The 13200-nt window shown below is 40.5% G+C and overlaps 1 protein-coding gene across 3 annotated transcripts in view; it reads left to right on the top strand.

The window, feature by feature from the left end:
* The window catches only part of LOC133576952 (serine/threonine-protein phosphatase 2A 55 kDa regulatory subunit B gamma isoform), an 87628-nt gene that overhangs the window by 69510 nt on the left and 4918 nt on the right, over window positions 1-13200 (top strand). For all 3 annotated transcript variants that reach the window (XM_061930392.2, XM_061930388.2, XM_061930390.2), the window contains one exon: window positions 3905-4074. In XM_061930392.2, the coding sequence (XP_061786376.2) occupies window positions 3905-4074 (170 nt within the window). The remainder of the gene's footprint in view (window positions 1-3904; window positions 4075-13200) is intronic.

Genomic DNA, 13200 nt, shown 5'->3' with positions numbered 1-13200 from the left:
GTATAAACAGTCTCAATGCCTAAGTGCTTGATTTGATACACCGGGCCAAGTGATTAGGACACCTGATTCTCATCATTTGGATGGGTGGACAAATACTTTTGGCAATATAGTGTATATACATATATATACACGCACACACCCACGTACACAAATACGGTTAAGTGTTATGAAAAAAAATTAAACCAAGGATACGCATATATGTATACATACATACACATACATACATACATACATGAAACCCCCCCAAAAAAGAGAACCAAAAAAAATAATTAGAGATGTCCGATAATGGCTTTTTTGCCAATATTCCGATATTGTCCAACTCTTAATTACCGAGTCCGATATCAACCGATACCGATATATACAGTCGTGGAATTAACACATTATTATGCCTAATTTTGTTGTGATGGCCCGCTGGATGCATTCAACAATGTAACAAGGTTTTCCAAAATAAATCAACTCAAGTTATGGAAAAAAATGCCAACATGGCACTGCCATATTTATTATTGAAGTCACAAAGTGCATTATTTTTTTTTAACATGCCTCAAAACAGCAGCTTGGAATTTGGGAGGTTGAGGTGGGCGGGGGGATATATTGTAGCGTCCCGGAAGAGTTAGTGCTGTAAGGGGTTCTGGGTATTTGTTCTGTTGTGTTTATGTTGGATGTTCTCCCAAAATGTGTTTGTCATTCTTGTTTGGTGTGGGTTCACAGTGGGGCGCATATTTGTAACAGTGTTAAAGTTGTTTATACGGCCACCCTCAGTGTGACCTGTATGGCTGTTGACTAAGTATGTTGCATTCACTTGTGTGTGTGTGTGTGTGTGTGAAAAGCCGTAGATATGTGACTGGGCCGGCACGCAAAGGCAGTGCCTTTAAGGTTTATTGGCGCTCTGTACTTCTCCCTACGTCCGTGTACACATCGGCGTTTTAAAAAGTCATACATTTTACTTATGGAAACCGATACCGATATCACATTTTTAAAGCATTTATCGCCGATAATATCGGCAGTCCGATACAATCGGACATCTCTAGTAATAATACAATTAATAGTGTGCGCCGCTACTATACATTGGAACGTATGCAAACGTGTAGTATTTTACTTTAGATACCACCCAACTAACTCATACCTCTGCACATCACATCTGACTGGCTACTTTTTCATTTTTATTTACTTACGGTGCACTATTATTGTTTGGAAGTTCTGCTGAGTTGCACTATTTTATTTTTTATTGCCGGCTGCCCTCGGTAAACAATTGTGTTGCAGGCGTTTAAGTGTCATTACAGGAGTGACAAATAAACACATTGATTCTTTAAATCCATGCAGTAGGATTGTGATGGATTTTTTCCCCTTCAAAAATGCTTTTCTTCAAGGACTACAATTAATGAGGCCTTTTGCATCCATCCGTCTGTAGTCCACTGATGAACTTGCCTCCAGCCATTACTGTATTACTATATTCAGCAGCATCGGCATCCGTCAATTAGAACTCTCACAGTACTTGTGGATCACATGCAGTTCATCTTACCTAATTAGTAGGGGTGTAACGGTACGTGTATTTGTATTGAACCATTTCTGTTCGGGGGTTTCGGTTCGGTTCGGAGGTGTACCGAACGAGTTTCCACACAAACATATTAAGTAGCCGCCTTCGCTTCCTTCTGCCTGTCTCTGTCAGTCCTCTACACAGCACCCAGCATTGTCCCACCCACACAACCATCTGATTGGTTACAAACAGAGCGGTAACAGCCAATCAGCAGTGCCTATTCAGAGCGCATGTAGTCAGTTTTTAGCGTTTCGCAGGTAAGCATCAGGCAGCGGACTCTCCCAAAATTATAATAAACACCCCCCAGTCAACTACTAGTAACATCACTATGAGCCCGTTGACCTTCTAGAAATATAAAAGGCAGCTCAGCTCAGCTCGCTCGCAGTCCTGGCTTGAGGTGAAGGCTAATTCGCTTTTAGCGGTGTGTGTGTGTTACGGACACCAAAGCCCTGTCTGTCTGTTATTTCACTTTACCTTTTTCTGTGTTGATTGAGCTGTGTTGAAGCAGCAAAAAAGGACATTATGATAAATGAAGAGTTTCTGTCTCTGATAATTGATATAATAATGTAACTGCATCATTAAGCCTACATGAACTCCATGGTGTTCAGGGATGAATTGTCTCTTCCTATTGCTATTGTACCATTTTTTTCAGCTATAGTTACATTAAAGGGGAACATTATCACCAGACCTATGTAAGCGTCAATATATACCTTGGTGTTGCAAAAAAAAGACCATATTTTTTTTTAACCGATTTCCGAACTCTAAATGGGTGAATTTTGGCGAATTAAACGCCTTTCTATTATTCGCTCTCGGAGTGTGACGTCACATCGGGAAGCAATCCGCCATTTTCTCACTTTCGTCGGTGTGTTGTCGGAGGGTGTAACAACACGAACAGGGACAGATTCAAGTTGCACCAGTGGCCCAACGATGCGAAAGTGGCAAGAAATTGGACGAAATTTGTTCAAAATACGAGGCTGTGGGGAAAGCCGACGAAATGGTCAGTCGTTTGTTCCGCACACTTTACGGACGAAAGCTATGCTACGACAGAGATGGCAAGAATGTGTGGATATCCTGCGACACTCAAAGCAGATGCTGACATCAACTCCAAAACTGGACAGATCAGCTTTCAGGAAAAGAGAGCGGATGAGGGTATGTCTACAGAATATATTAATTGATGAAAACTTTATTCATTACTCGCGGTTTTACGTAAATTATTATACACAAACTGTGTTTACCAATAAGTTAGCTTAAAAACATTTAAATGCATGAAATACATTTGGCAACAACATGCACTTTGAGAGTGCAGACAGCCCTGAAATGTCTGCAAATGTATTTCATATGCTGTAAATCTAGTTCATAGTTGTTAGTTTCCTTTAATGCCAAACAAACACATACCAATCGTTGGTTAGAAGGCGATCGCCGAATTCGTCCTCGCTTTCTCCCGTGTCGCTGGCTGTCGTGTTGTTTTCGTCGGTTTCACTTGCATACGGTTCAAACCAATATGGCTCAATAGCTTCAGTTTCTTCTTCAATTTCGTTTTCGCTACCTGCCTCCACACTACAACCATCCGTTTCAATACATGCGTAATCTGTTGAATCGCTTAAGCCGCTGAAATCCGAGTCTGAATCCGAGCTAATGTCGCTATACCTTGCTGTTCTTTCCGCCATGTTTGTTTGTATTGGCATCCCTGTGTGACGTCACAGGAAAATGGACGGGTGTATATAACGATGGTTAAAATCAGGCACTTTGAAGCTTTTTTTAGGGATATTGCGTGATGTGTAAAATTTTGAAAAAAACTTTGAAAAATAAAATAAGCCACTGGGAACTGATTTTTAATGGTTTTAACCATTCTGAAATTGGGATAATGTTCCCCTTTAATCATTAGAAATGCAGCAGCCTAGTTTTGAATGGCAGGGTCCCTGCTGTCACATGTTGATAAAAATATAACATTTACATAATAAAAATCAACTACAGGCTTCCCAAATGCTGTAATAAATTAAGCATGATGAGTTGACTTGAAACCGTTTAATGTTGCACTTTTTGTATGTAGAAGAAAAGTTTTGTCATTTTATTTAATCTGAGCAACAACTTGAGGCAGTTTAATGTTGATTAACGTGGGCAGAATTATTATAGTGTTCACAATGTTAAATGGATAAAGCCATTGTTTACAAATTTGATAAATAAATAACCAAAAAATTAATATTTTGTTGATTTCTTAATGTACCGAAAATGAACCGAACCGTGACCTCTAAACCGAGGTACGTACCGAACCGAAATTTTTGTGTACCGTTACACCCCTACTAATTAGTCATGCATTTGTCTCCTTTTTGCCACATTTGCCTTCCTCACTGCCTGCGTCCTCCCCTGCAGTGTTTGAGGAGCCGGAGGACCCCAGCGCTCGCTCCTTCTTCTCCGAGATCATCTCCTCCGTGTCCGACGTCAAGTTTAGCCACAGCGGCCGCTACCTGCTCACCAGGGACTACCTGACCGCCAAAGTGTGGGACCTCAACATGGAGAGCAAGCCCCTGGAGACCTACCAGGTGAGTCCCTTTAGAACGCATTCAATTGCCGGGGACGCGACTGAAATGGCTAATTAAAGTAAACGAAGGTGTTTCAAATACATACCGTATTTTACGGACTATAAGGCACACTTAAAATCCTTTTTTTTTCTCAAAACTCGACAGTGGGCCGAATATACGGAATAATTCTGGTTTTGCTTACCGACCTCGAAGCAATTTTATTTGGTACATGGTGAAATGATAAGTGTGACCAGTAGATGGCAGTCAAACATAATATATATCCTCCTCCAACCTCCGAGGACAAAGCTACGAACAATGGGAGACCGGTTCCCAGTCTGTGGAACGCTCTCCCTGACCACCTGAGGGCACCACAGACTGTGGATGCTTTTAAAAAAGGCTTAAAAACCGTTCTTTTTAAAAAAAAGCCTTTTTTAGATGTATGCATAATAGTTCTAGCTATTAGGCTGTTCTCGTTTTTATTTTTTTAATCTTTATTATCTTTTTATTTATTTTTTTATAAACTGTAGCACTTTGAGGTTGTTTGCTCAATATAAAGTGCTTTTTACAAATAAAATATATTATTATTATTATTAATATTATTATATATGTGTAGCCTGCAATATGATGGCGATATGACTCAAGTAAACAACATCAACATTTTATATGTTCCATTCAAAATATAGAACATTACACACGGCGCTCAAAAATCAATCAAAATGTTTTAGTACGACTTTGATAAGCTGTGAACCCACACCAAACAAGAATGACAAACACATTTCGGGAGAACATCCGCGCCGTAACACAACATAAACACAACAGCACAAATCAATCAATCAATCAATTCCTTTATTGTCATTGTCATAATAACACTTAAGTCATACATAAACAACGAGATTTTGTTTGAGCTTTGGTCCAGCGGCATAGAAACTGCATTGATGTGCAGGTTGACAATAGTTTACATTTGAGCATTTTAGCATTGTCAGGAAGATCGCGATAAGAGGGGTGTGGGGGTGGGAACAGTCAGATGTCTGATGGGTGTTACGTTGATGTTGCAGCAATGCAATGTCCAGAGCACAATTATTGAGGTGGTGAAGAGTGAGGTAATAAGATGGTCCGGGGCAGCAAATACCCAGAACACCTTGCAGCCCTAACTCTTCCGGGCTAAAAGACATGTTTGGGGTTGTGGAATATATTTGTATTTAGCCGACGCATGGAGGGGGGGGGGGGGGGGTGTTTGGTGGTAGCGGGGGTGTATATTGTAGCCCGGAAGAGTTAGGGCTGCATGGGATTCTGGGTATTTGTTCTGTTGTGTTTATGTTGTGTTACAGTCTGGATGTTCTCCCGAAATATGTTTTTCATTCTTGTTTGGTGTGGGTTCACGGCATACTTGCCAACCCTCCCGGATTTTCCGGGAGACTCCCGAAATTCAGCGCCTCTCCCGAAAACCTCCCGGGACAAATTTTCTCCCGAAAATCTCCCGAATTTCAGGCGGAGCTGGAGGCCACGCCCCCTCCAGCTCCATGCGGACCTGAGTCCGCTTTCCCACAATATAAAGAACGTCTACAGTAAAGCAGTCCGTCTGCCGTAAACAGCAATGTTGTGACACTCTTAAACAGGACAATACTGCCATCTAGTGCATTTGATGAAAGCACTTTTGTGCGTGCCACACAGCAATGCATAATCAGAGAGGGTGTTCAGCATGGTTAGAAAGATAGTGACAGAGAATAGAACAAGGATGGACAATTCAACCCTTAACTCAACAATGAGTAGATGAGTGTTATGTGTGTGTGTATATGTGTAAATAAATGAACACTGAAATTCAAGTATTTATTTTATTTATATATATATATATATATATATATATATATATATATATATATATATATATATATATATATATATATATAGCTAGAATTCACTGAAAGTCAATTATTTCTTTTATATATATATATATATATATATATATATATATATATATATATATATATATATATATCCATCCATCCATCCATCCATCCATTTTCTACCGCTTATTCCTTTCGGAGTCGCGGGGATATATATATATATATATATATATATATATATATAGCTAGAATTCACTGAAAGTCAATTATTTCTTTTATATATATATATATATATATATATATATATATATATATCCATCCATCCATCCATCCATTTTCTACCGCTTATTCCTTTCGGAGTCGCGGGGATATATATATATATATATATATGAAATACTTGACTTGGTGAATTCTAGCTGTAAATATACTCCTCCCCTCTTAACCACGCCCCCAACCACTCCCCCGCCCCAACCACGCCCCCCGCACCCACCACCCACCCCCCACCTCCCGAAATTGGAGGTCTCAAGGTTGGCAAGTATGGTTCACGGTGTGGCGCATATTTGTAACAGTGTTAAAGTTGTTTATACGGCCACCCTCAGTGGGACCTGTATGGCTGTTGACCAAGTATGTCTTGCAGTCACGTAGAAGCCTTATACAACATGTGACTGGGCTGGCCCGCTGTTTGTACAGGTTGTAGAGGGCGCTAAAGGCAGTGCCATCACGACACGCCCTTAATATTGTTGTTAAGGTGAAAATCGGCAGAAATTCGAGAGAATTCTCCCGGAAAAATCGGGAGGGTTGGCATGTATGACGCTGTCAAGCGGCATTCATATAAAACTCGCGGGGCGCACTAACATTACTTTTTCATATTAAGGTGCGGGCCGCAAAATAACGTCTCTCTGAGACCGCTGCATTATACAGTCTGATGGCTGTCGGTATGAAGGACTTCCTGTGTCGTTCCGTGTTGCATTTTGGGAGTCTGAGCCTTCCACTGAACGTGTTCATTCTCTCCGCTAGAATCAGGTAATACACCAACTTATATTCTTGTCGTCATGAAAGAAAGGAATGTGTTAAACACCTTTAACTTGTTAACAAGACTTTCATAAATCAATCAATATAAATGATATATATGAATGAGGTAGATCCCCTCCACTTGGTCAATTGAAAAAGTGTGGCCACCCCTGCCGTAATAGAAGTGACCGCACGTACTTTCCCTCAGTCTCGTCAAAGCGACAGCGAGTGTCACATGATCCCAGGCTAATAAGACGTGAAAACGGTCCTCATAATGAACGTTGGCACATCACAGCCACTCATGCGTCGATAAATGAGAAATAGATCAGCTTAACTTGCAAAGCTGCCGCCTCCAGCTCTGAATTGCAGGAAGATTGCATCGGATTTTTGCCTTTCTGTCTCAAAACAAACAGTTACACAGAGGCAAACATCTTTTTACAGTTTCACGTTGACAGTCTGAAGCAGGCCTGGGCAATTATTTTGACTTGGGGGGCCAAATTTAGAGGAACCAAATGTGTCTGGGGGCCAGTATATCTATCTATCTATGTATACATGTATATACATATCAGTGACGTGCGGTGAGGTTGATGGCTGGTGAGGCACTGACTTCATCACAGTCAGATCTACAAACATATGAACCCTAAAGAGTATCTCATTCACCATTTGATTGGCAGCAGTTAACGGGTTATGTTTAAAAGCTCATACCAGCATTCTTCCCTGCTTGGCACTCAGCATCAAGGGTTGGAATTGGGGGTTAAATCACCAAAAATGATTCCCGGGCGCGGCGCCGCTGCTGCCCACTGCTCCCCTCACCTCCCAGGGGGTGAACAAGGGGATGGGTCAAATGCAGAGGACACATTTCATTACACCTAGTGTGTGTGTGACAATAATTGGTACTTTAACTTGACTTTAACTTTACACATACAAACTGTAGCACACAAAAAAGCACATTTAATAAAAAAAACGTTATTATGGTCTTACCTTTACTTAGAAATTAAGTCCACAACTAAAGCCCTCACTTAAACTTTCCACGTGCAAGATTGAATCTATTTAAAAAAGTGTTACCGAGGGTTTATAAATGTCGCCTATACTGTATGAAACTACAAAATAACAAACACGGAGGCTCCAGTTTACACGAGGACCACTTTATTTACCTTCTTTCAAAAACCTCCACTCCACTCCATGTCATGACTTCCGCTCTTAGCGCCTTCAAAATAAGAGCTCAAGGCATATACTGTATAACAGCGCATAACAGGAACTTAACATCACAAATAGGAAAGCCCATAAAAATAGGTTACAAAAGTTATTTAATAAGAAGCCAAAAAGTGCAAAAACAATAATGTTCATGTTGGAGGAGTTGTGAATTAGATACACCTGCAGTCTGCAGGTGTATCTAATGTTGTGGCCCTGCAGTCATTCACAACTCCTCCAACACCAACATTATTGTTTTTGCACTTTTTGGCTTCTTATGAAATAACTTTTTTAAATAGATTCAATCTTGCACGTGGAAAGTTTAAGTGTGGGCTTTAGTTGATATAACAATTCTACGGCGGGGGTGCAGGAGGCGGGGCTACTGGAGCCTCAGCCAGTGCGTCTTTTGCAGCCGTTTTATGATCGCTCAGCACAAGAAATACGTTACACACATACAGTTGTTGACAAAATACACTGTACATTATATACCTCAGCTAACTAAACTATGGAAATGTATAATATAATTCATATAGCAATACAGTCTCACTGCACAGCAGGCCAGCAGTTAGCCGAATCCGTCCATGTTGAGGCACTGAGTGACGTGCCTCAACTGGCTGCTGTTCACCGCACCGTCTCTTCTCAGTATTTGAACGGCAAATGTGAAAATTCAGCGATTTTGAATAAAAATAATCTAAAACTGGTGAAGTTAAATGGAAAATAACTTTATAGTATAATCACTGGATACATATAACAATTTAATTAATTTTTTTTCTTTTTACATTTTTTTTCTTTCCATGATGGCCTCTAGTGACTGCACGTCACTGATACATATATATGTACATAAACACACACACACATACATACATACATATTTATAGATATATATGTAAACTGTAAAAATCTGCTGTACATTTTTAGGAACACTAATACAAAACCTCACAATAATGTCTGGATGCTAAAAACGTTATGACAGACCGCCTTAAAAAAAAGAATAGAATTTTAACATTTTTTTTACCGAATGAGACACCCATAATGAACATGAAAATAAAAAATGTGGGATTTACAACATTAACTATGAAGGATAAAACACTGAATATTGACAACATATGAACGTCACACCCCCTCTCCAGCCACATATTATACAATCAAGCGAAACGCAACAAAAAATGCAACATAAACAGCGAAATATGAACGTGAAGGGTAAAAAAAAACAACCCACCTACAGTCTGATATATGTGATATATCACTAGGCTTTAGAACTTTGTTGTAAAAATCTCCTTCCGCTTCTGTCCCTGACACCCACATTTGTGGAAACGCTCCCCACCCACACTGCTTGGTGCCTCGTCTCAGATGCTGTGACTTAGATGACCATAGTAACTAATTAGATGACCATAGTAACTAATTCGATTACCATAGTAACTAGTATATCATGCAAAAGCACAGAATCCAACCATTGAAATACTTTGTATTAGAGATGTCCGATAATGTCTTTTTTGCCGATATTCCGATATTGTCCAACTCTTAATTACCGAGTCCGATATCAACCGATACCGATATATACAGTCGTGGAATTAACACATTATTATGCCTAATTTTGTTGTGATGCCCCGCTGGATGCATTAAACAATGTAACAAGGTTTTCCAAAAATAAATCAACTCAAGTTAAGGGAAAAAATGCCAACATTTCTTTTTCTTTTTTTTTTTTTTTTGTAGATTTTGATTTTTTCGTCCCCGTTGGGGAAATTCATTTTCACTGCCGTACATTTAAACAATAGACAATACACATCACAAACAAAAATAACAAAAAGACATCATACATGACCAACACACATTTATAGGCTTGTCAGACAGGTCGGCCAGGCCTGCTGTTAAGGGCGGCTATAGCTGCAGGGATCAGGCTTTTCCTGAGGCGGGCACCCCGGAATTTGATGGTTCTGTACCTGCGCCCTGATGGTAGTGGGATTATGTATTGGTGTAGTGGGTGAGTGATATCCTGGACTATCGTGTTTGCCAGTCGAATGACGAACATGTGGTTTAAATCTGAAATGTTGGGTGTGGGTAGGCCGATGATTTTAGCTGCTATGTTTGTAATGCGTGTGAGTTTGGTCCGGTTGGTTACAGAAAGCATGGTGAAAAAACATGTGGAACAGTACAGAAGGATGGGTTGAACAATGCTTTGGTAAAGTAATAACAGGAGATGAGGTGTGGACGGCGTGGCGCAGTGGAAGAGTGGCCGTGCGCGACCCGAGGGTCCCTGGTTCAATCCCCACCTAGTACCAACCTCGTCATGTCCGTTGTGTCCTGAGCAAGACACTTCACCCTTGCTCCTGATGGGTGCTGGTAGCGCCTTGCATGGCAGCTCCCTCCATCAGTGTGTGAATGTGTGTGTGAATGGGTAAATGTGGAAGTAGTGTCAAAGCGCTTTGAGTACCTTGAAGGTAGAAAAGCGCTATACAAGTACAACCCATTTATCATTTATTTATAACGTATACCGGTAGTCCTTTAAGTTTTCGGATGGCTGACAGTCTTTGTTGATTTCTTTTTTGGAATGTCCGTGGCGTGCTGACAGTTTATTGTCCAAGGTTACGCCCAGGTATGTAAAAGTGTCAACTGTTTTAACTCAAGTTATGGAAAAAGATTCCAACATCAATCAATCAATCAATCAATGTTTATTTATATAGCCCTAAATCACAAGTGTCTCAAAGGGCTGCACAAGCCACAACGACATCCTCGGTACAGAGCCCATATTTATTATTGAAGTCACAAAGTGCATTCTTTTTTTAACATGCCTCAAAACAGCAGCTTGGAATTTGGGACATGCTCTCCCTGAGAGAGCATGAGGAGGTTGAGGTGGGCGGGGTTGGGGTGGTGGGTAGGGGGTAGCGGGGGGTGTATATTGTAGCATCCCGGAAGAGTTAGTGCTGCAAGGGGTTCTGGGTATTTGTTCTGTTGTGTTTATGTTGTGTTACGGTGCGGATGTTCTCCCGAAATGTGTTTGTCATTCTTGTTTGGTGTGGGTTCACAGTGTGGCGCATATTTGTAACAGTGTTAAAGTTGTTTATACGGCCACCCTCAGTGCGACCTGTATGGCTGTTGACTAAGTATGCCTTGCATTCACTTGTGTGTGTGTGAAAAGCCGTAGATCAGGGGTGCTCATTACGTCGATCGCGAGCTACCGGTCGATCTCGGAGGGTGTGTCAGTCGATCACCAGCCAGGCATTAAAAAAATAGTCCTAAAAATGAGTGATCATAAATCTTCACTATGACGTCACTTTCGTCACTTGATTGACATTCACGGCACCCGAGGGTCTTCTGAGATGACGCTGGCTGCTGCCAGATCATTAAAATTACCGACTGGAAGGCGAGAAACACTTTATTTCAACAGACTCTGGCGCCGTACCTGTCGTCAAAACTCCAAAGACCGACTGCACAGTTGCACAATAAAAGCTCTGCTTCATCCTGCCTGCGCTAACAAAATAAGAGTCACAGAAAACTGGCGTGCACAAGCTAGCAAGCTACGGAGTTTGCTGCCAATGTATTTCTTGTAAAGTGTATACAAAGGAGTACGGAAGCTGGACAAATAAGATGCCAAAAACCAACCACTTTCATGTGGTATTGGACAGAAAGGAGGACTTTTTTTTCTCCTCCATTCGAAAATGCGGACGTTATCATCACCACTGTCTGATTCCTATCAATGCAAGTCATCAGAATCAGGTAATACACCAACTTATATTCTTGTCTTCATGAAAGAAAGGAATCTATGTGTGTTAAACATGCTTGTATTATCTTTAAACACCTTTAACTTGTTAACAATATTAACTATATGTGTTAAACATGCTTGTATTATCTTTAAACACCTTTAACTTGTTAACAATATTAACTATATGTGTTAAACATGCTTGTATTATCTTTAAACACCTTTAAGTTGTTAACAATATTAACTATATGTATTAAACATTCTTGTATTATCATTAAACACCTTTAATTTTTTAACAATATTAACTGTATGTGTTAAACATGCTTGCATTATCATTAAACACCTTTAACTTGTTAACAAAAACATATATTTCATAAATAAGTAAATATAAATTATATATATGAATGAGGTAGATCCCCACAACTTGATCAATTGAAAAGTAGCTCGCCTGCAGAAAAAGTGTGAGCACCCCTGCCGTAGATATTATGTGACTGGGCAGTGCCTTTAAGGTTTATTGGCGCTCTGTGCTTCTCCCTACGTCCGTGTACACAGCGGCGTTTTAAAAAGTCATACATTTTACTTTTTGAAACTGATACCGATCATTTCCGATATTACATTTTAAAGCATTTATCGGCCGATAATATCGGCAGTCCGATATTATCGGACATCTCTACTTTGTATAGTTGAAGACTTACGGTCATTAGAAAACATGAGTGCACATCATAATAGCAGCTACACTTTACATCTTAAACATCTAAAAAAATGTTTTGTGAATGTCCAGCGGGCCAGATTGAAAAGCTTAAACGGGCCGCACGCGGGCCCCGGGCCTTAATTTGCCCTGGTCTGGTCTGAAGGGACCTTTTGGGAGAATGACTATGGGCTATGCGTAGGAAGGAATTGGGCAATAAAGCACATGGTTTGTGTGTTTTATTATTATTATTATTTTTTACAATGAATGAACGTGTGAGTCCTACTGATTGTACGCGAGGGGCCCAGGGGGACGAGGAGGTGCTGTTTACAGTCTGAGGAAGTGGCCACTTCTTCTCCAGATCTGCAATGCAGCAGGGAGGAGGAGGAGGAGGAGAGGGAGGGAGGGAGGAGAGGGGCGTGAGGGCTCGACTGCGAGTGCGGCGAGAACAAGACTTTTTAAGACGTGGCAGGAGGACACCGATAACCGCAGCAAGGTGACTTGAGGGTAACGGGGAGAGTAAAACAAATGTCCTGTTATGGTCCTGGTAAAAGTTGAAATGAGGAATACAAACCTGGGTTTGATCCCACACTTTTTTAAAGAAGCGAGCTACTTTTTAAATGACCAAGTCCAAAGGATCTACCTCATACATATTTATGATTTGTATTTATTTATTTGTGAAGCAGACGTTTTTTGTTAACATGTTAAAGGTGTTT

This window comes from Nerophis lumbriciformis, linkage group LG36, assembly GCF_033978685.3.
Source record: "Nerophis lumbriciformis linkage group LG36, RoL_Nlum_v2.1, whole genome shotgun sequence".
NCBI lineage: Eukaryota > Metazoa > Chordata > Actinopteri > Syngnathiformes > Syngnathidae > Nerophis > Nerophis lumbriciformis.
The sequence above is the reverse complement of the archived record's forward strand: the minus strand, read 5'-3'. Positions and strand labels throughout refer to the sequence as shown.